Consider the following 20368-nt stretch of genomic DNA (forward strand, 5'->3'; position numbering starts at 1 on the left):
CCTCATGTGCGTTGAGTAATTTTTGTCCATAGTTGGCAGTTCAAGTTGTCTTGGATTTAAGGAGTGCAAGGAACCCCTCTTAAGTTTATTTTGCTCTACAAGGGATTCTAGCTACCAGGGATTCATTGAAAAAGTTTTATTGCAAAATTACACAACTGTCACTGTGTGGTACAAGAACAGACAATAAAAGCCATCAGACACCTGCATCCACACGATGCAAATTATTCACAATATCCCAAAGTGTGTTCATGCCTTGCCCACCCCTTCCACCCCCCAGTCCAGCCTCCAGAAAGTTCTGTGTGTGGGTTCAGTGCACTGCATCACCTGGAAGTGTCCCACGTTTGGGGACACACCTGGTATTGCCTCCTGCCTCCCAGCACCTGGGAATATGCAGTATTGGGCTTCTATGGCAGCAGGGAAAAGTGGCAGGGAGATAAAGCAAAGCTATGTAGGTGCTGCATGCAGGTTTCAGGGAACTGGCAATTCCTTTGGGATGCAGGGATTTCCCTCATTTTCATCATCTCAGTGTTTGCCTTGTGGTGTCTCTCAGTGCGTGGCAAGTGCTGCAATGCTCCTGGGATAACATCAGCTCCTTTAAATAGTACTGACCTGATGATATCCCTTGAAAAGAAGTTAGGAATAGCCTGGATCAGGCTGTGAAACCTGCTAATTATCAGACATAAATATAACTATAAATACCTTTGTTTTTCAGGGTTCCCTTATCCAGGTCAGCAGACAGGGAGCTAAAGTACCATGGAGCTTCAGCAGAGCATAATTAGGAAGTCAGGTAATGGCAGCTTTAAAGCTTTGTGTTTAATTAAGCAAGAAAGTGGAGGTGACCCTGATCCCACCTCCCTGCGAGAAGCTAGCCAGGAGTGCTTTGGGTCAGCTCCACAGGGAGCTGATTGGAACCAGCTCTGGGAGAGCCCTGGCAGTGGGAATGGAGTCTTTGCCAGCCCTTCAGGCTGATGCAGAGCATTTCCAAGAGAAGTGAGTTCTCTGCGTGTTTAATTACAGCTGTTGGCCCCTCAGTGATCCCAAGGGGGAGGTGGAGTGTTAAAGAACCTTTAGGTTACTCTTTCTAGGAACCCAAGCTGTGCTTTGAGCTCTCCCTGACATCCCAGAGCCCCTTAGTTCTCCATAAAGTGTTGATCCAAGCTGCTCTTGGCTTTGATGCTCTCCCTAAGGAGCTCTTGTGGTTGAAGCATCGAGCACAGACACAGGGTTAGGCAGGACAGAAGGGCACAACTCCATACAATCTCCGTTCTCCCATGCTGCCTCCTGCTCTGCTCCAGGGCCCTGCAGGGGCTGGACTGCCCAGCTGGCCCTTGGAGCTCTGTTACACACCCCTGGAGAGAGAAGAGAAAAGCAGGAGCAGCTCTGGAGCAGGGCCACAGGGCACCCAAGTGGGAGAAAAGCGGCAGCGGTAAGCTTGTGGTGGGATGCAAGCATTTGGGATGGGAGGGTGGTGCCTTGGCAGGGCTGGTGGAGCAGCAAGGAGCTGAGCAGGAGGCTTAACCAGTGCAGGGAGGAGCTCGGCTTCAAGGTGGCCACCTCAGCTGTCTCCTGGTGACCCTCTGGTGCCAGGCTCCCCTGCTCCTCTCTGGAGGTGGGTTTGTGCAATCTGGATTGTGGGGTGAGGTAAAGTGTACGCTGGTTTCTCCTCACAATGCACCCTGGTCTGAATAGCACCCATGGTTCGAGAAGGATACAAAGTAGTGTTTCCCATTTGTCAAAATGCCCCCCTAAAAACACACACAAACCAAAGCTCTGGGAAAAAACCCAACCAAAACAAACCCAACTACAACTCGTCGCGCATCTTGTCGCCTTTGGGCCTCACGAGCCTGCCGATGAAGAGGATGGAGTTGGTTTTAGTGTCCTTGATCATGAAGATGAAGGGGTGGTCAGCGTAGAAGAGTTTGGGGTTCCTCATCTCCTCTCGGCCATAGATGTCGGCGTCGTAGGGGTTCCCTTCCGTGTCCCACTCCAGAGCCGCGGCATGGAACACGTTGGACAGGTAAAGGTCTTTCTTGCCGGAGATCTTGGACAAGTCAGCCTTGGTTTTGTCAATGGCTTCTGTCAGGCCCAGACCACCCAAGTGTTTCTAGGAGGAGACAAGAGGTCAGCAACCCTCCCGGAGATGACACAGTGCAGGAGGGAAGAGGGGCAGCAGGCATGGATAACCCACCATCCCCCCATCCCAAAGAACTGTAATAAGGCCCAGCTGTTTAAGGACCTCCTTTACCTGCAGGTCGTGGCTCACTTCTAGGACGACTTTTGGCAGCGAGATGGCCACTGATCTCTTCTTCATCTTGCCAGTCCATGTCTTGAGCTGCTCCTTGTTCAGCAGTTTCTCCACTCTCTCCAGGGGCTCCACGTGGTTTGGCATGATGAAGATCATGCTGGAGAGCTTGTGAGCCAGTGGCATCTCTACCACCTGGAGCTTCTCTGCCTCATCATCATAGTAATTGTAGAGACCTTGAAACCAGGAGAAGGGAACAGTGAGATGTGGAGCAAAGTGAATTCAGCTTGGATTTTCCCTAACCAGGAAGGGAAGTGAGTCTGGACATCCTTTTGGGAAGTGGCCCAGCGTTACTGGAGTTGGCTGTGGCTCTCGTTTGTGTCATGAGCTAGGATTTGTTCCCAGCAGCCAAGCAGCTCATAGTAAACATGGATTCTCTCTGCTCACAGGGAGACTGAGTCAGTAGAACAAACACTTCCCTGCTTTGTTCTCTCTCATGAGGCAAAACAGTTTTGGAAGCAGCTGGTGGAAATCTGGGTAAGGGAGAACAGTGACCCTAACTCCAGCTGGTGGAGCAGGAGGTTTCCCACTCACCTGTGCGGTGCATCATGGGCACACCCACGGTGTAGGAACGGGTCACCATGAAGCCACGGTTGTCCACCATCTTATGATGGAACTTCTCATCCCAGTGAGCTGCAGGAGAGAGAGAAACACAGCTTGTAAGAAAATGGAATGGGCATTAAGTCCATGCACAGTTCCCAACCACTGACAAAGACCTGCCTCCAGTGGACCTAGGATTTGTCCACCTTCCCTTGGCGCTGGTGGATGATCTTTAAGGCTCCTCCCATCCCAAACCATTCCATGATTCTGTGTTGGCTCGGGGCTTGTTTTGGGTCACTCGTACCGAGAACTGAAGGTAGAACTTACGCTTGAAGAACATGGCGTTGACAATGAGGGCCCCATCAGTTTTCTCCACATCTTTGGTGACCTCCGGGAGTTTCCCATCCGTGGTCTGTGCTGCCCACTCGTTGATGGACTTGAGGGCGCTCCTCTTGTCTCGGAAGTTGATCTTGGAGTGCTCATAGTTGTAGTGCTTCTTGCTGTTCTTGACAAAGTCCTCGGTGAAGGTGATGGAGGCGGGGCCGTAGAGGCGGTTGCCGATCTTCCAGGTGACGTTGCGGGCGGTGCTGTTGCTGACCTCGCTGAGGAGCTCGGCCAGCCCGCTGTGCACGTACTCGTCGTTCAGCTTGTCGGCGCTCAGCACCGCCTTGGCCTGCGAGGCCGTCGTGGCCTTGCCCCCCAGCGACACCAGCCCCAGGGACGAGGCCACGACCACGGGGGACAGCAGGATGTTCTCCATGTCCTTGTCTTTGGCCATGGCGTGGTAGAGGTTGAAGGCCAGCGTGGTGCTGCGCTCGGCCAGCGTGGTGGCCTTGTCGCTCAGCTTCCTGTCCTCCGAGGGCACGGCCGCAGCGAGGCCCAGGAGGGCCAGCCCCACGATAATCCACATGGCTTCAGCAGCACCCAGCACCTCCCAGGACCTGCTGAGCAAGAAAATGCATCATCAGCATGAGCCAAAGCCTTCCTGGAGCATCCAGAGATCCCAGGGGCTCTTCCAGAGAAACCCACTCCTTGGTTCCAGTGACAGTGACATTGCCCCAACGCTTCATTGGGGTGCAACCATCCCAAGTCCACTCTGAGCAACAATTAATCTTCAGGAGTGCAGGCTGCACCCTGGCAAGCAGAGCCTGTGCATTTGGAATGAAAGCTTCCTTCCTAAGCAGTTTCCCTATATTCCAGTGTTAACGTACAGTGAATGGTTTAAGGAAGTGTCAGGGAATGTAAGCAACAGGTATTTCTCATGTGATCTTCACAGGGCAAGGGGGAATGGCTTTAGATTGGACATCAGTAAGAAATTCTTCCCTGTGAGGGTGGTGAGGCCCTGGCACAGGGTGCCCAGAGAAGCTGTGGCTGTCCCTGGATCCCTGGAAGTGTCCAAGGCCAGGTTGGATGGGGCTTGGAGCAGCCAGGGACAGTGGAAGGTGTCCTTGCTTCTCATAGCACGTGGGGAAAAAGGTAATCTTTAAGGTCCCTCCCAACCCAGCCATTCCATGATGCTGTCCCCAGAGTGGAAGAAACCTCTGCCCTGATCAGGAAAAGCTGAAAAATTTTTGTGCTGCTCCTTGATCCAAGGACTGTTGCAGGCACTACATGGCAAGGACTGTCCTCTCTGGGGACCCTGGCCTGGGCCCCAAACCCTCAGATTCCTTGGCACTAGATGGAGCACGTGAGCTTCCACCAAGGAAAGCCAGAGCAGCCCTGGAGAAGATCCTGCACTGTCTGAGCAGCTCTGTTCGGTTTTGGTTTGCCTGTCCAGCCCTGCCAGGGAGGTACTGGGGCAGAGGGAGGTGGGGGAGCCTCATTTTCCCCAGCAGAGCCTTCAGTTCATGCCTGAGGTGGGTGGATCTCATCCCAACGCAGGTGAACCCACCCCAGCAAGGGCTCTGAGCCCCCAGCTCTGGTCCATGTGCAGACTGAGCAGTCCGAAGTGCCTGGAAGCCCTTTGGGGCTCATCCCACCTGGCCCCACACCTCCCCTCCCTCCTGCCTTCACTCAGCAAACCTTCCTGCTGGCAGCTCCTCAGGCCTTAAATCCCCCTCCAGCTTTTGGGGACTTTCTCCTCCACAGGAACTGCTTCACTACACTGCAGTCCTGTTCCTGGGTGGTCCTCTCCTCCCCCCCTGCTCCTGCCCAGCCTCAGGGGCTGTCCCTGGCATGGGGAGGCACGGAAAGGCTGCAGCAGGGTTAAAGCATTCCCAGCAGGAAGCGAAGGGCCCGCTGGGATTACTCATGGAAGGAAACACGCAGCACGTAGCCCCGGGCGAGGAGAGTGCGCAGTTCCACCAGGGACCCTTTGCCAGAGTGGGAATTACAGCCTGAAATCCTTTATGGGAGCAAGGCTGCTGTTTAAGGGAGGAGCCATCCTGCCTGCCCCAAGAGCAAAGATTTGTGCAACAGGCTCAAAACTGCCCTCAACACTCTTTTTAAAGTGCAGCCAGGGTGACAAACATTGGAAGTGTGAGGAGGCTCCTTCTGGTTTTCTATTTCCCGTTTATTTCTAAGGATACCTTGAAACTGTTTCATAGTGAGGTCAACGTTTGCCTTTTTCTTTCTGAAAGAAAACAGATACATGGAGTAGTTCTCTTGTGAGCAGGGGGTGGCCTGCACTGCTTCGTCCTCAGATTAAAAAAAAGTTCATTACTTCAGGGCCGGGTGGCAGATTTGGGCTCTGCTGAGTCACAGCCCGAGATGGAGAAATTTTGCCCATCCTTGGGTTATGGCAGCGGTTATGGGTGAATTCAGAACCCGTGGTGAAAATGGAGGGAATGTGGGGAATGCACAGCCAGCACCATCCTCTCCTGTGCTCCCACAGCGAGGGGACGCCCAGTGCCAGCGTGGCATTCCTCAGCCTTCCCTGTGGCTGCCGGGACCCTCTTTCCTGGTGGGATGTGATTTCTCCCAGGAGCAGGACAGAGCTGCGGGGCACAGGACTGCAGGCAAAAGGCCATTTCCGTGTCACCAGAGAGATGTGACACTTGGTTAAGGCAGCAGAAGCAGGGTCGGGCCATGCTGTGGCAGGAGGCTGCAGGGAGAGCTCTGTGCTGGGATGGTGCCCAGGGTCCTGCAGGCTCCCAGGCTGAGCCAGAGCAGGGCTGGAGGATTCCACCCACACCAAGCTAAAGCTTCCCTTATCCCCCTTTTCTTTTTTATCATTCTCTGAAAGCTTTTCCCGCTGCTTCACTGTGACCACCTCTTGCAAACTGGAGGCGACTGGGGGACTTTTTTTAATGCTTTTCCTCAAGAACCCAGAGCCAGCTCATGGGACAGTCTGTGCCCCTATCCACCCACCCCACTGCACCCTACCCCCCCACACCCCCTTGTCCCATGCCATAAACGTCCCCCCGATTTTTTTTTTCCAGCCAGGAGGCTGCAGGACCCCAAAATCCCCCCTCACCCTGCTGCAATCTCAGCTCGGTCTCCACCCTGCCCGCCCGGGGTCTCCGGGTCCCTCCCTTACCTGCGGGGTCAGGACACAGCTTTGCTCGGCTCCCTGTGCACCTCCTGGTCCTGTGGAGGGGGTATATAAGGGGCCGGGGAGAAACTTCTGGAAACTTGGGAAAACCCTCTCAAAAATGCTGGGGAGGGAGAGGAAGGGGAGGATCCGTCCCGGCTCTCTCCCGGCCCGCCGCCAATGGCAGGGAATGCCGGCCCCGCGCCGCCGAAGGGGGGTCAGGATGGATGGGGGATGCGCCTTCCCTCATCCTGCCCTGCCTGTCCCTAGCCTGTCCCCTGCCTCAGCCCAGCCTGGCCTCCTGCAGGAACGTGGGGAGCTAGTCCCTGCCCAAACTGAACTTTTGCCTTCTTACAGGGCTCGGGTGCATCTTATTTCCATCCTCTCCCTGCCCCTGGCGTCTCCTGCAGCTGGATGGTTGTTGGCACCAAAGGCAGGTAGTGATGTGTTTATTTGCTTGTTTCTGGGCTGTCACCCTCCATATGAAGTCAGGGGTGATGCAAAGGGCTTCAGCCACAACTGGAGCAGTCACAGGCAGCCAGTGTTTAACATCTGCCCCATCCTGAAATGTGAATCTGAAAAGTGACCTCCAAGAGAGAAGAGAAAGTTCCAGGGAGAGCTCAGTGCCCCTTCCAATGCCTAAAGGGGCTCCAGGAGAGCTGGAGAGGGACTGGGGACAAGGGATGGAAGGACAGGACACAGGGAATGGCTTTCCACTGGCAGAGGGCAGGGATGGATGGGATATTGGGAAGGAATTCCTGCCTGGGAGGGTGGGGAGGCCCTGGCACAGAGTGCCCAGAGAAGCTGTACCATGGAGAGGTTTCTGCTGAGTCACAAATGTTGAAGCTCTGATCCAACCCTGTCATATTTTAGGACAGCACAGGATTGTTTTCATGGCAGTCTGGGATGGAGGGATATTCGAGGCACCACCCCCTCATGGATGGTTACATCAGCAGAAGGATGCTGCATCCTTGTGTTCTTTAACTGATGTCTATGTCTCCCTTTTAATCACACTGTAATTTCATTTTTGCCCCTAATTTTGACTCTGCCAAGTTTTTCTGTTTCTCTCTGAAGACAGGAGTCTCAGCATGTCTCAGCCTCCTGTTGCTGCAGTAGCAAACAGCATCTGATTTTTCCTTCTGGCTTTGAATATTCTGCTTGTTGTCTTGGAAGCATCTTGCTTTGGAATCACCACTCTATTCCCCTTCACAGCCCACCTGTTCTAGAAGGTAGCACCAAAAAGTGACATTTTTCTTCCATCTGACCTGTTCAGATGGTGCCATGTGAGTACATACTTCTCATCTCAAACAAGGGGAGATCTTTGAGACCTCCCTGTAAAAAAAAGTCTCCATCAGCTGCAGCAAACCTGGTGCTCAATGATGTTTAGAAATCTGTTTCCTTTAGGGAGGGGATTCAGTGGGAAAAAGAGCTTTGGAATACCTTAAGCAGCAGATTTTGGTACACTAGTGCTTTTGGTGCAGTTAGCTTTGCTTTATGTCTGCATAAATGATCAACAGGGGGATCCCAGGGTTTTTATAGAACAGTTTTGGCTTTATTAAGAATGAATTTGCTGATATCAAACCATCAACACCAAGGTAAATGTTACTGGTCCGTACCAGCAATATGTGCCAGCTGAGAAATGAGAAAAGCTCCTTTAAACTTCCACCATCAGCTGCTTTTCTCTGCCAAATTCTGAATTGCTCCACCTTCAAACCCTGCTCTGTAATTACTTCCCATGTAAGATTTTTTTCACCTTCCGAGTGAAATTTAAAATAAGCTGTTACACTTTTAATCTTGATTTCTTTCAGTGCCTCCCAGCACCAAAGTCCTGTGACACTCTGGGGGCTCTGTGCTTCAGTCCTTTGAAATGGCTTTGCCTCAGTAACATGGAGCAGAATGCAAATAGTTGAGTTTGAGGCCTGACAGACCAGCATAAAGATATTTCAGATTTTTCCTGATTTTTAAGTGTATGTTTCAACCTATTTCTGCTGTCTCTCCAACACAACCTGGTAAGAGCCACAAAAAACCCTTGCAGAGCTTTAGGATGTGAATACGCAGAAAACGAGTCAGTTCTACCAAAATGTCAGCAAACAGCTTCATCCTGACTGAACAGTTTTGTCCAGGGCCACAGTTCTGGGAATCAGGCTGATCTGCATTGCTGGGGAGGATTCCTGCTGCTCTCCAGTGATTCCAAGCGGATCAGGCTGTGCAGAGGCGCTCCCAGCCCCCACAGTGCCACGTAGGAGCTCCTCCAGCGGTGGGATGGGGACTGGGAAGGGGGAGCCAAACTGGGAGTTGCCGTCTTCCGTCTCCCCTGCTCATGTAATGAGCGGTTCCAGCTGCCAGAGGGACACATCCTCTCCTCCAGGCCAGCTCCTCCCCTCCAAACCGCACTTGCGCAGGGCAGAGCTCGAGATTCTTTTGTCTGGAGCTATTTCCAGCATGGGTTGACTTTGTGGGTTTAGGGCAGTGCAGATGCACTGAGCCTTAAATTAAAATCCACCCAAAGTTTTTGTGACCTGGGTGTGATCCTGCAGCCCCCAAGACGAAGCAGAGGGAGATTTCCAGGCTGTTGTTGCAGTGCTTGGAAATGCTAGGATGGAGAACAGTGAAATCCAATTGTACCAGGATTTCAGTTCTGTGGGAAACAATCCATGCCCAGCCATGAAATGTCCAGATTGGTGCTGTGCTGGTTGTTTGGCTTCTTGTTTCGAGCAATGTTACTAATTCACTTGATTATCTATTGAAGGAGTGGTTCATTTCTAGGAAAGCAGATGCTGTGTGTTCTTTGGACAGGACTTTTTAAATATAAACTCTGGCAGCTTTGCACTCTCGCCTTACAGTGACCCAGGAGACTCATCCTGTTTTCCTGTGCTGGAGACAGCCTGTCATCTGTGCTGCTGTGAGGCAGTGCTGGTGCAGGATCTCTGCTTTCCAGGATTATGGCTGAGGAGGGCAGGGATGCTGGGAGCCAGCACTGAGGAGCCTTAAAATAACCCCACAGGCAGGGACACCTTTCACTGTCCCACCTTGCTCCAAGCCCCATCCAAGCTGGCCTTGGGCATTTCCATGGATCCAGGGGCACCCTGAGCCAGGGTGTCACCACTTACACAGGGATCAGTTCCTTCCCAATATCCTCTCTAAGCCTGTCCTCTGGCAGTGGGAAGCCATTGCCCTTTGTCCTGTCACTTTCTGCCCTTATAAAAAATCCGTCTCCCACTTTTTCAGGAGCCCCCTTTAGGCAGTGGAAGGGGCTCTGATCTCTCCCTGGATTCCTCTCTTGCTCTAGAGCTAGTCAGGGCTTGTCTGCTCTTCCAGGTCCTCACATGCAAAGATTTTGGGGGAATTCTGCTTCCTGGCTCAGCTCAAGGATAAGTTTGGGTTCAGCACTTTTAATTTCCTCCCTGCACACCCTCCTTTGGCACTGTGAGCTCACTCCTGCAGCCCCAGGCACCGTGGAGCCGTGGCCCTGCACTGGAGTGGGATCCCAGCCCTTCTCCCCCTCTCTGTCTCTCAGCCATGCCCAGCTCTGGCCTGGCTGGAGCTGGGAGGGCCCAGCTTTGTGTGAGCAGACAGCACACAAAGGATGGCAGTGGAGCTGAAAGGCTGCATCCCGTGGATCCGTGCCCTGGCCTGTCTGGAGTGCAGCAGTGAGGGCCAAACTCCTGTGCCAGCCTGCTGTGCCAGAGCTGGCCGTGCCAGCTCCAGGCTTCCAGGGAGCTCACTGGGTTTACATGTCCTCAAGGGGCAAATTCTGTGGATCCTTTACAAAGCACTGATCTCCTTCTGCTTCCTCAGCAGGTGTGCTGGAAGAGGAAAAGGAAGAGGAAAAGACCTGATTGCTGTGGAGCAAATTCCCCATCCATGGCATCATCCAGGTATGTCACAGTGCACAAACCAGGGAGGACAAGGTACAGAGGCTGCAGCTGCAGCTTTCCCACAGGGCACAGCGGAGAGAGATTCCCTTGATCGCAGTTTGTAATCCCTGTTTAATACTCCCAGAGAAAAGTTCAAAATCCACAGGGTTTCCTGCCAACACAGCGAGGCAGGGGGGCCGAATTCCTCTGGTGCTTTTGGGTGGAAAGAATGACATCTGTGTTGCCTCAGCAGAGGGCCAGCACGGGTGGTGGCAGGTTGGGTTGCAAGCCCCTGCATCCCACACCTTCCTGGGAGCTGAGCTTTGGCAGGAGGAGATGGAATCCTTGTGGATGTGGCAGCAAGGATTTGCAATCCCTTGGGAGGACCCACAGGGCTGTGGGGTCCTGAGCTGTTCCTACACTGATCCAGGAGTGCTGGTGTGGGATTGTGGCAAGCCAAGAGGACTCCAGGATGCCCTTTCCAGGCTAATGTTTGGACCCAATGGTCCTAGAGGACTTTTCTAACCTTAAACTCTGTGATTCTAAGATGAGCACTGGTGATGTGCACTCCTTACCCTCTCCCTTCTGCCTCACAGTGACTGGGACTTTCTCCCAAAAAGCAGCCAAAAGGAAAAGCAAGTGCTTGGTTTGTCAGCCACATCAGCCCCATGGGTGCAGGGGCCATCTCAAGGACAGGGTGTGAGAGCACCAGGGCTTTGGGATGCTGCAGCATCAGTTTCCTCACTGGAAACAGGCAGAAAGGAATGTACAATTCCAGATTTTCACACTTTATTACAAAACACAAGCAGAGAAGGCCCAGGTGGTCGATCTGCTCTTGTTTAAAGCTGCAATGAGCTCTCCCTCATCTCTTCCTGGCATTTTCCAGGAGCATATGGGACTGTGAAAGGTCTGAGCTCTGCCTGCCTTCACATTTGGTGGAAGCTGAGAGGAGGCTCAGCCCCACATGCCCCCCCTGTCAGGAAACCGGGATGTAAAAGGAAACAGTTTATTCTGGAGCCAGCTGAGGGAACAGAACCGCCCCTAAACCCGAGCCTGCCTTGCAGAGGGATCCTCAGCAGCCAATCTTCTGCTTCCAGCACAGCACTGCTCAGGGCTGGAGGCGGGGTGGGCCCAGCTCTGTGCTGTGTGTGCAAGTGTGTCACACAACTGCCTGTTTCCCCAATCCTACTGCTGTCCCTAAAAGTCTTTTCCTTGTTGGGAATCAGGTTCCCAAGAAGCCAAGTCATAAAACTGCCACTGTTGATGGCAGAGAAGGAGGGGGCTGAGTGCAGGACAGGGCTGGGGCTGCTGGGCTTGCTGCCCTGGGGACTCTGGGGGGTTGGTGCAGGAGTTTGAAGGCAGGAAAGGAGGAGGGGAGGGATGAATCCCAGGAAGGACATGCTAGGCTCAGCACGGGGCAGTGGCCCAGCAGGAACCAGCAGCGTGTGCACTCCTCCTCCTCAGCCAAGTGCTGAGGATGTGTAAGCAAAGGGATGCTTAGGAGGGGCCTTGGCAGCCTCTTTGTCTGTTCTGCTCTTGCAGAGGCAGGACAAAAGCTGCCCAGAGAGATACAGCAGGAATCACAGGACCTCAGACTGGTTTGGGTTGGAAGTAAAATTAAAGCCCATCCAGTGCCACCCCTGCCATGGGCAGGGACATCTTCCACTGTCCCAGGTTGCTCCAAGCCCCATCCATCCTGACCTTGGACACTTCCAGGGATCCAGGGGCAGCCACAGCTTCTCTGGGCACCCTGTGCCAGGGCCTCCCCACCCTCCCAGGGAAGAATTCCATCCCAAGATCTCATCTAAAATCTCTGCTTTAGTGTATAATCAAACAGGAAAAGGAAAGGGTTTCATCCTTCCCCAGTTTCCAAGGGCCATGGTTGCCCCAGCCTTGGGGATGTTATGCTGATCTGATGGGACCAAACCAGTTTGTGTCCAGATCTCAGCAGCTTTCCTTGGGATGACAAAATGCACCCACCTGGGAGACAAATGTCTTTTGCCATAGGTCCAGATTGGGTCAGGGGGCTTAACCCATAACATGGAAATTTAGGATTTGTCTGCAAGAGGCCAGGATGTATTCCAGGATGGATCTCTGAGGCCAGAGACCCTTAGGAAAAAAGTGACATCTTCCCTGTGTGATGAAACCCCACTTAGCCTGAATATTCCTGCTTGCTTCACATATGCCAGCAGAAAATTGCAGTGTGTTCTTCACAGCTACTGTATAGATTCCCCATGAAAATCTGGCAGGGAAGAAGTGGCAGATTTCTGGAAGATTCAAGGAGCCCACATGATGCAACCCCGCTGCATTCTTGCAGAGCGACACCCGCTCCTGGGAGCTTCACAAGGAGCCACTCACATTTTATTCCAGCTGCCACTGGGCTGCATCCACACATTAAAGACTCTTCCAGGGTCACATCCCTGTCCTGCCACAGCTCCTGGTGTTGCAGAGCCACATTCCTGCCTCAGGGATGTTAATTTTAGAAACAAAACCCACACTCTGTTTTCCGTTTTCCGTCTTTTGTAACTTGCAGGGAGGAAAGTTGTGGATGGTCCAGTGAACTTTTCTCTGGTTCAGAATGAAGCTGGAAAGACTTTTTCCTGGTCTTCCCAAATGCATTTAGAAACTCCCAGGCATGTTTAGTTTTGGGAGCAGTCATGCACTTGGCAGTAAGAGCAGCAGATATGGATCCTGGAGCAAGGGAAGCTCCGTGGCTGTTGGATGGGATCTGCCAGCTGAGTCACTAGGCAGATCTGACTCATCACATCAGAGCTGCATCTGCAGATGTCCCAGGATTTTATAAAGTTGGGCAAGGCTGCTTATCCTCTGTAAAAACTGGGGAGACCAAGGCATGGAAGGTGAGTTTGGGGCACAATCAGAGCCAGGCTGGTGTGTGCTGCTTTCCTCTCCACAAGGAGGCTGCCCAGAGGCATCTTCTCCTTCTCTGCACAGACACTCTGCTGAGGGCTGGGACCCCAGGATGTGGAGCTGCTCTCTCTGGGATTATCCCAGCTCCAGTTTCATCCAGCAGAGATGGATCTCATGGCCAAGGGTCCTCTGCATTTACAGAGCAGCCTCTGTATCCTTGTCTTCTCTCCCTGCTGCTGGTTACTGTGCTGTAAACCCCAGGCAGGAACAGGCTCTGCTTTGTGTTTTTGTACCCTGTGGGACCATAATTGATGCCTTTCTCCAAGATGTATGCCCAAACTGTGCTTCCCACAGTGGGAAGAGATGCAGGAGCTGCCTCTCTCTGCACACTCCAAACTCCTGGCCCAGCACTCAGCACACTGAACATCTCCTGCATGTCCCTGAATCTGACAGGCTGTTCCCAACACCGGAGGAGGCATCAGAGCTGCTGAATTTGGCTTTGTACAGAAGGTCTCTTGTTCAGCCTGGGGCAGAGGTGCTTGGGAGAGGTGGGGTGGGAGGTTTAGATGAATGAGGATCGTTGTTTCACTCCTGATTCCCTTCAGGAAGGTGCTGGATGTTTCCCAGCCGTGCACAAACAGCTTGGATTCAGTCTTTGAAATCATTTGCACTTCTGGACTGTTGGCTTTGACGTCAAAACCTGAATACCCCTGGGATCACTCCTGGTTTGGGACCCAGGGGATTCTGTGGTTACAAAGACATGGGTGAATCAAAGCCTCTTACAGCTGCCCTCCTCCTCTCCTGCATGGATCTGGCTTAGCCCCATCCAGTTGGGAATTACTTCAAGCTCCTTTGCTACCTTAACACAGAGAAGCAGCAGCAAAGAACTTAAGGCAGCTCCTGAATTTTGAACATTTCAGGATGCAATCATGGCTGCAGTTCAATGGGAGGGAAGCACTCAAATCCTGAACTTGCAAGGGTTTCTGTTGGATATGGAATACCCACTTCTGGTTATTGTAGTTTCCAATGATAAAGCTGTGTGCTGGACAGGCAAAATAATGGAGAAAATGCAATTTGTACATGTGGTGTCTTTATTTTCCAAATTCAGAAATATCTCCAGTGACTGTAATGGCACTTGTCTTGGTGAATTAACAATTTAACTATGATTTTCTCCCTGATTCCAGTTAATAGAATTGGATCTGCTGGAGGCAAGCTCATCAAATGTGGGATGCACAATGAATCTACTCTGGCCTCTGTCTCTGATTCACCACGTGCCATGAGTCCAGCAATTCATCACTGCCTGAAGCTTTCCTGACTTCCCTGGCAGTTGCAGGAAGGTGCATGGACACCCTGTGGAAGCAGGTATGAAGTGGGGCAGGGTGGGGGGACACCCAAAAAGCCCTGCAGGAATCTTGGGCACCACAGGGCTGGTGTAGAGTCCGTGCAGACAAATCCTTGTGGGCACAAGAAGCACTGGGCTCATGGCACTGTGCACTTCAGAGGTCCTCATCACCTCTGTTGTCCCATTAGCTGGAAAATCCCAGTGCTCTGGCTTCAACTAAACAGATAATTGTGTGCCTTGGGGCTAGCCCTGCATCCCTGGGGCAGCAGGACCACTGTCCTTGAGGGTGGGATCAGGGTGAGAAAGCTCCTCCAGCCTTGACTGCCACCAGGGTTTCTGTCTCCGGTCCCAGCTCCAATCCCACGCCCTGAATCCTGCACTGGGAATACACTTCTGGCTCTGTGTGGCTGTGGCCATGAGTTTCCCATGCTTCAGAAAGTGCCATGAACCCACAATAAACAGCACAGCCCTTGCACTGCTGTCTCTGAGCTCCCCTGGTCCCCAGTGCAGCTGGTGCTTAAACACTTGGGAGAATATTTAGGATTTCTGGGCTGCAGAAGTGTCAGTGTGGAAAAGGCTGCACCAAAGCAGAGACACCAGCGGAAATAGATGGATTTAAAAATAGTGGAGACAGAAGGGGCTGGCTGGGATTCAGGAGCTAGAGAGCTGGGAGCACACAGATCCAATTAGGGCACTGCAGGACTCGTTTAGACCCTGCTCCCACCCACACCAGCCCTGGGCACAGCCTCCCCTGCAGAGACTCCTCCGTGGCCCTGGCACTGCTCCCCTTTTGGGGGTTCCCCAGGGAGCAGTGCCCAGCCAGGATCCCACCCAGCTCCACGACACCCCCTCCGTGCATCCCCAATCCCAAACCCACCCCCGAGCCCCAGGGAATCCAGGGAATCTCTCCCCAGGCGGGCAGGGACATTCCCTCCTCCCGCTCTTGTCCCCATGTCCCGGTCTCACTGCTCCCCCCGCTGCCCGGCTCCGGCACCATCCCGGGCTGGCTCCAGCCTTCCCCAGCCACCAATGCCGGCAGGAGGAGCGGGAAAGGCTCGGTTTCCGCCACACAGCCCCGGGATGTGCCCCAGCAGTGCGTCCTTGGAGCCCCCCTCTGCCAGGGAGAGGTGTCTCCCCTTCCCCTTGCCCTGGGAATCATGCTTCTCCAGGCCAGTCCTCCCTGCTGGAAGGAGAAAAGCAGAGCCAAGAGGAGTAACCAAGCTAGCAGGGTCAGGAGGGAAAAAGGGAAGGAAAGATGGATGTAGGAACCCTTGGCATTTTTGCTTGTTTGTTGTTTTTTCTTGTTTTGGGTTGGAAAGGACCTTAAAGATCACCCAGTGCCACCCCCTGCTGTGGACAGGGACACCTTCCACTATCCCAGGTTGCTCCAAGCCCTGTCCAACCTGGCCTGGAAGGGGAACTTAACTTATTTCAGACTCTGCCAGATATAATTTCAACTGTGCTTTATTAGATTTATCACTAGAAATAAGATGATAGTATAGATAACCCCAAACTGTGGGAGCATAGCATGGGTGCCAGGAGATTTCTTATGTCTTTCCAGGTTTCAGTTTCAAAGTTGCTATTCTGCCTGGGAGCAGAAAGAGGGAGTCCTTCTCCTTCTCTTTGAGGGACCTGCAGGATCCTCTTCTCCTGAAGAGGGTTCCCCAGGCTGCCCAAATCCCAATTGCCATGAGGATTATGTGAACTGGTCTTCTCTTTCCCGTGGCAGGAATCTTTCCTTGTCTCTCTCTTTCCAGGGAAGGAAAGTGGGATGAGAGTGACTTAGGGCAGTCTCATGTAAAATCACAGAATCATATTGGGACACAATGGTTTGGGTCAGAAAGGGACCTTAAAGCTCATCCAGTGCCACCCCTGCCATGGGCAGGGACACCTTCCACTGTCCCAGGCTGCTCCAAGCCCTGTCCAGCCTGGCCTTGGACACTTCCAGGGATCCAGGGGCAGCCACAGCTTCTCTGTTTTAGGGACACGTCCACGTGTCCCCAGGGATGTGCCAGGATGCACAAGCAGCATTCACTTTAGCAGGGAATGGGAAGGGCTGGCTTCCTACAAGACACGAGGCTGGAGCCCCCAGGGGGGGTTTGCAGTGATACCCTTCAGGTCTCCCACTCAGCTCTGGTCCAGAACTGCAGCCTCCCAATAAACCCAGAAAAGGGGGTTTGGCTTGTAGGGAAGTGTTTTATTTCCTTTAATTAACTGGATCTGAGCTGGATGGAGCCCAAGCCTGTTCTCAGTCACCAGCGAGCCCCGAGCTGTGCATGATCAGAGCTGACAGCCCCAGTGGTGCTGGTGCCAATGCCAGCAAACCCCACTGATCCAGCTGAAAAACCCCTACAGGTCTGACACAAAGCATTCATGCTCAGGGGATGGATATTTGATTTGAAACCTCAGCAGCAGTTCCTGCTCAGATCCCCTCCTCTCCTGAATTTGCAGTTGCCAGCAGCGAGGAAAATCTCTGCAGAGTAACTCAGGGATTGCTTAGAGCCCCTTGCATTGGGATGACTGTGTGAAGCAGCAAGTTTTACCCTGTATCTGTCCAGGAGAGAGAAACTGGAGCCCATCAGAGTTCTTGAGCCTGGCTGGGGTGATTTACCAGGCATCTGAGTGCCTGTGCACACAGCTCCAGAAGCCTCGCCCTTGCCTTCCTTCGGGACACACTGCCTCCCACAGGGAGCTGCTGGCTGAAAGGGGAATTCAAGGCATTTGTTATTCCCTGACACAGTCCATCACCAGGCTGCCTTCCCAAGGAGCTGCAGCTCAGGAGCTTGCCTTGGAGGGAGGAGCTGCTTTATCATGGCATGGCAGCTCGCCCAGGGAAGAGCTGGGAGACAGCTGGGATTTATTCTAGAGCCAGAGTTCTGCTCCTGTGGGGAGGCCAGGGGTCAGAGAGCTGAGCCAGGCTGCAGGAGGGAGGCAGGGAGGGGGTTTCACACTGTAAGCACTCCAACACTGCCTCCCCAGCCCAGGCTGGCAGGCAGGACCCAGCCCAGTGCTCTCATCCCAGTTCCCAGAGCTCTGTGCCCTTCCCTGACCTCGGCTCATCAGAAGCACAGAGTTGGTTGTGCTCCACCAGCTCCATCTCATGCCTAATCTCTGCTTGCTGCCCACCCTCTCTGCACTCCCATGTGTTTTCCCTGGGGAGTCCTGTTCTGTCCCCAACCCCCTTCTGCTTCCAAAGGATTTATTTCCACAGTCCCCTCTCCATCCTATAATCGGAAAGGCTTAGGCAGGCCCTGCTGCACATTGGAGCTGTGTGACCACGAGATTTGCTGCAGCCAGCCCAGTCAGCTGATCCAGCCACACTCACTCAAGGAATCATTTTCCACTGAGGTCCAAGCTGTGGCTGCCCAGAGTGGGGAGGAAAAAGGGGAGACTTGGTGTGTTTGGAATAATTGGTGAAGGAAAAGCACACCTGGAGAGGGGGGCACATCTCTGCCCTTCCTGTATCCAGAGCTGCTGCATCTGTCAGGGTAAGCAGTTGTAGGATGAGGTTATGAACCAAAAGAGGTGGATTTAGATGGGATATTTGGAAGGAATTCTTGGCTGTGAAGGTGGCCAGGCCCTGGCACAGGGTGCCCAGAGAAGCTGTGGCTGCCCCCGGAGTGTCCAAAGCCAGGTTGGGCAGGGCTTGGAGCAGCCTGGGGCAGTGGAAGGTGTCCCTGCCCATGAAACTGGATAAGCTTTAAGGTTCCTTCAACCCAAACCAGTCTGTGATTCTCTGTTATTTTCCTGAAAACCAGGTCCTCCTCTGGGCCCATTTCCTTCTATCTCCAGCTTTCCAAGATCTCATTCCAGGTTGTGTACCTTGAGAAAATGATGTGTGCCCCCAAGGGCCTCCTGAATCCCACAGGGTTGGAGCCATTGCTGAGAACCATCCACAGAGCTGGATCTCTTGCTGTGGTGTGGAGCTGATTTAAGGTCTCATGCAGCACCAGCCCTGGCAGCTCCTGCTTGGTGGCCATGGCAAGAGGCACCTTCTCCCCCTGTGGCTTTGCCACTTGGCCTGGAGGAGAGCTGGAGGTGGAAAGCGAGTGCTTGCAGCTTCAGCAGATGGTTATCCCATGAATCATGGGCTACCTGGCTGTGTGGTCATCCTGGATGGCTCCTGTTGGACCTGTTTGTGCACATGCAGCTGAGCTGTGGTTTCCTGGGAGGGCTGAGCTCTCTCACGTGCCCTGCCCAGTGCTGGCTGCACCCCAAGGCCACCACAGGGACAACTGGCACATGAGATGTGTCTCTTAAGCTGCCCTCACCCCTTGTTGCTGTGGGGGAAAATCTCCAGGCAGAGAGAGGGGCAGGAGGGGATGGGTGAGAGGGAAATTCCTGCCAGGAATGAGTCACCCCCTCGTGCTATGCCTGGAAAAAGCAACTGCTCCCATCCTGCTGCAGTGCTGGGGCAGAAGGGATCCCTCATTCCTTTCGGATCCCTTTAGGGACAGGCTTTAAATTTTCTTGCTTTCAGGTAAGTTAGGCTGGAGTTTCACCCAGTTTAGGGAGAAGCAGCAGAGCCAGGTATCAAATCCCAAATGACTTCTCAATTCCTGGCTGGTGAGGCACAAAGCACAGGGTGACTTTGTCTGGTTTACCCACATCCTTTGTGTCATTTTAAACTGAGGGGAGAGATTTCAGTTTAGATATTGGCAAGAACTTCCTCCCTGTGAGGGAGCTGAGGCCCTGGCACAGGTTCCCAGAGCAGCTGTGGCTGCCCCTGGATCCCTGGAAGTGTCCAAGGCCAAGGCTGGACAGGGATTGGAGCAGCCTGGGACAGTGGAAGGTGTCCCTGCCCGTGGAATGGGTGGCACTGTGTGGTCTCTGCATTCTTTTCCTACCCAAAACAAGAAAAAGAAAAAACATTTATTTCTGCTTCCCACCCTGCTTAGCATTAAGTTTTCTGAAAGATTCTGCTGCACAGGAGCATCCTCCTGAGCAATGTGGAATTTGCAGGAAGCATCCCCTGCTTGTGCAAAAAGCCAAAACTCTCCTACCTGAAAAACTATTTTTAATCAAGGAATACTGGAGATGGTTTAGGCAGAGAGGGAGCAGCACTAAACCAACTTTGAGTGTGGTTTTTGAGCCTGTGATGGAGCAGCACAACATGATCCAAACTTAACTTTGCTAGGGTGCAGGATTCATTCTCTGGGAGAGAATAACAAACCACCCCCTCGGGCTGAATCTGGGGCTGATGGCTGGAATTTGAGGAAATCCTGTGTGTTTCTAATCTTAGGCTGCTTTTTTCCTGGGTAGTTTATTTCTTTAAATAGAAGGGCTTAAATGGGATTGACTCCTACAATCCTTGTGGCCTGGCTGGGCTGTAATCTTTAATGGCCAGTGATGGGCAGGGATGTCACATCTCACATCCCTTCTGCTGCTGCTGTGAAGGGAAAGCACTCAGGGGCCCTCACTTCCTCAGGTATCACCTGGAGACCTGTCCCAGCTCCTTCCTGCCCCCTTAGAACAGCAGGGAAAGGACCCTGGTGTCTGACAGGACCCAGGGAACAGCTGGAGCTGTGTCAGGGCAGGTTTAGGTTGGATTTAGGGAAAGGTTCTTCCCCCAGAGGTGCTGGGCACTGCCCAGGCTCCCCAGGGAAAAGGCACAGCCCCACAGAGCCCCAGGAGCTCCCAGGGATGTTGGGGTGTCTATGAAGGGACAGGAGTTGGACTTGACCATTTCCCAGGACTGAGGGAGGAGAAATGCCAAATGTGCTCTGGCTCACCTACAAAACAGGTCAGGGAGCTCTGTCCCCACAATGGGCAATGGTGTGAGGAAACAGCTTTGTAGGATGGCCAGTTATGTGTCTGAATGTCCATTTAAATTTCAGATCTCCAGGAGAACCATCCACCTCATCCCTGGCAAGCAGATCCAGGTTCCTCCAGTTTTCCAGCAGGATTTGCAGTGGGTGGTCACAGACTGGAGAGCTTGGCAGCTTTTTCAGTGCTGCTGTTTGCTGCAGGAGCCACACATTTTTACC

General features: G+C 53.1%; 1 protein-coding gene and 1 long non-coding RNA gene across 4 annotated transcripts; one reads left to right on the forward strand and one right to left on the reverse strand.

Moving 5' to 3' along the window:
• Positions 1-121: 121 nt before the first annotated feature.
• On the reverse strand, positions 122-6466 carry SERPINH1 (serpin family H member 1). Of its 2 annotated transcripts, none has more exons than XM_018916939.3 (5): positions 6321-6466; positions 3170-3783; positions 2837-2935; positions 2246-2478; positions 122-2104 (listed from the first exon to the last, which is right to left on the reverse strand). In XM_018916939.3, the coding sequence occupies exons 2-5, from the start codon at positions 3750-3752 to the stop codon at positions 1802-1804; spliced, it is 1218 nt and encodes a 405-aa protein (XP_018772484.1). In that variant the 5' UTR covers positions 3753-3783; positions 6321-6466; the 3' UTR covers positions 122-1801. The 2 variants fall into 2 exon arrangements, with proteins under 2 accessions (XP_018772484.1, XP_009090966.1); XM_009092718.4 differs by having other exon boundaries at positions 3170-3786; positions 6321-6457.
• A 126-nt stretch (positions 6467-6592) lies between these two features.
• Positions 6593-20368, forward strand: LOC103818401 (uncharacterized). Of its 2 annotated transcripts, none has more exons than XR_001991054.3 (4): positions 6593-6751; positions 10113-10192; positions 14224-14401; positions 20219-20368. It is a non-coding gene; the product is annotated as an uncharacterized LOC103818401 (long non-coding RNA). The 2 variants fall into 2 exon arrangements; XR_624930.4 differs by having other exon boundaries at positions 10116-10192.

Source organism: Serinus canaria, chromosome 1 (assembly GCF_022539315.1).
Source record: "Serinus canaria isolate serCan28SL12 chromosome 1, serCan2020, whole genome shotgun sequence".
NCBI lineage: Eukaryota > Metazoa > Chordata > Aves > Passeriformes > Fringillidae > Serinus > Serinus canaria.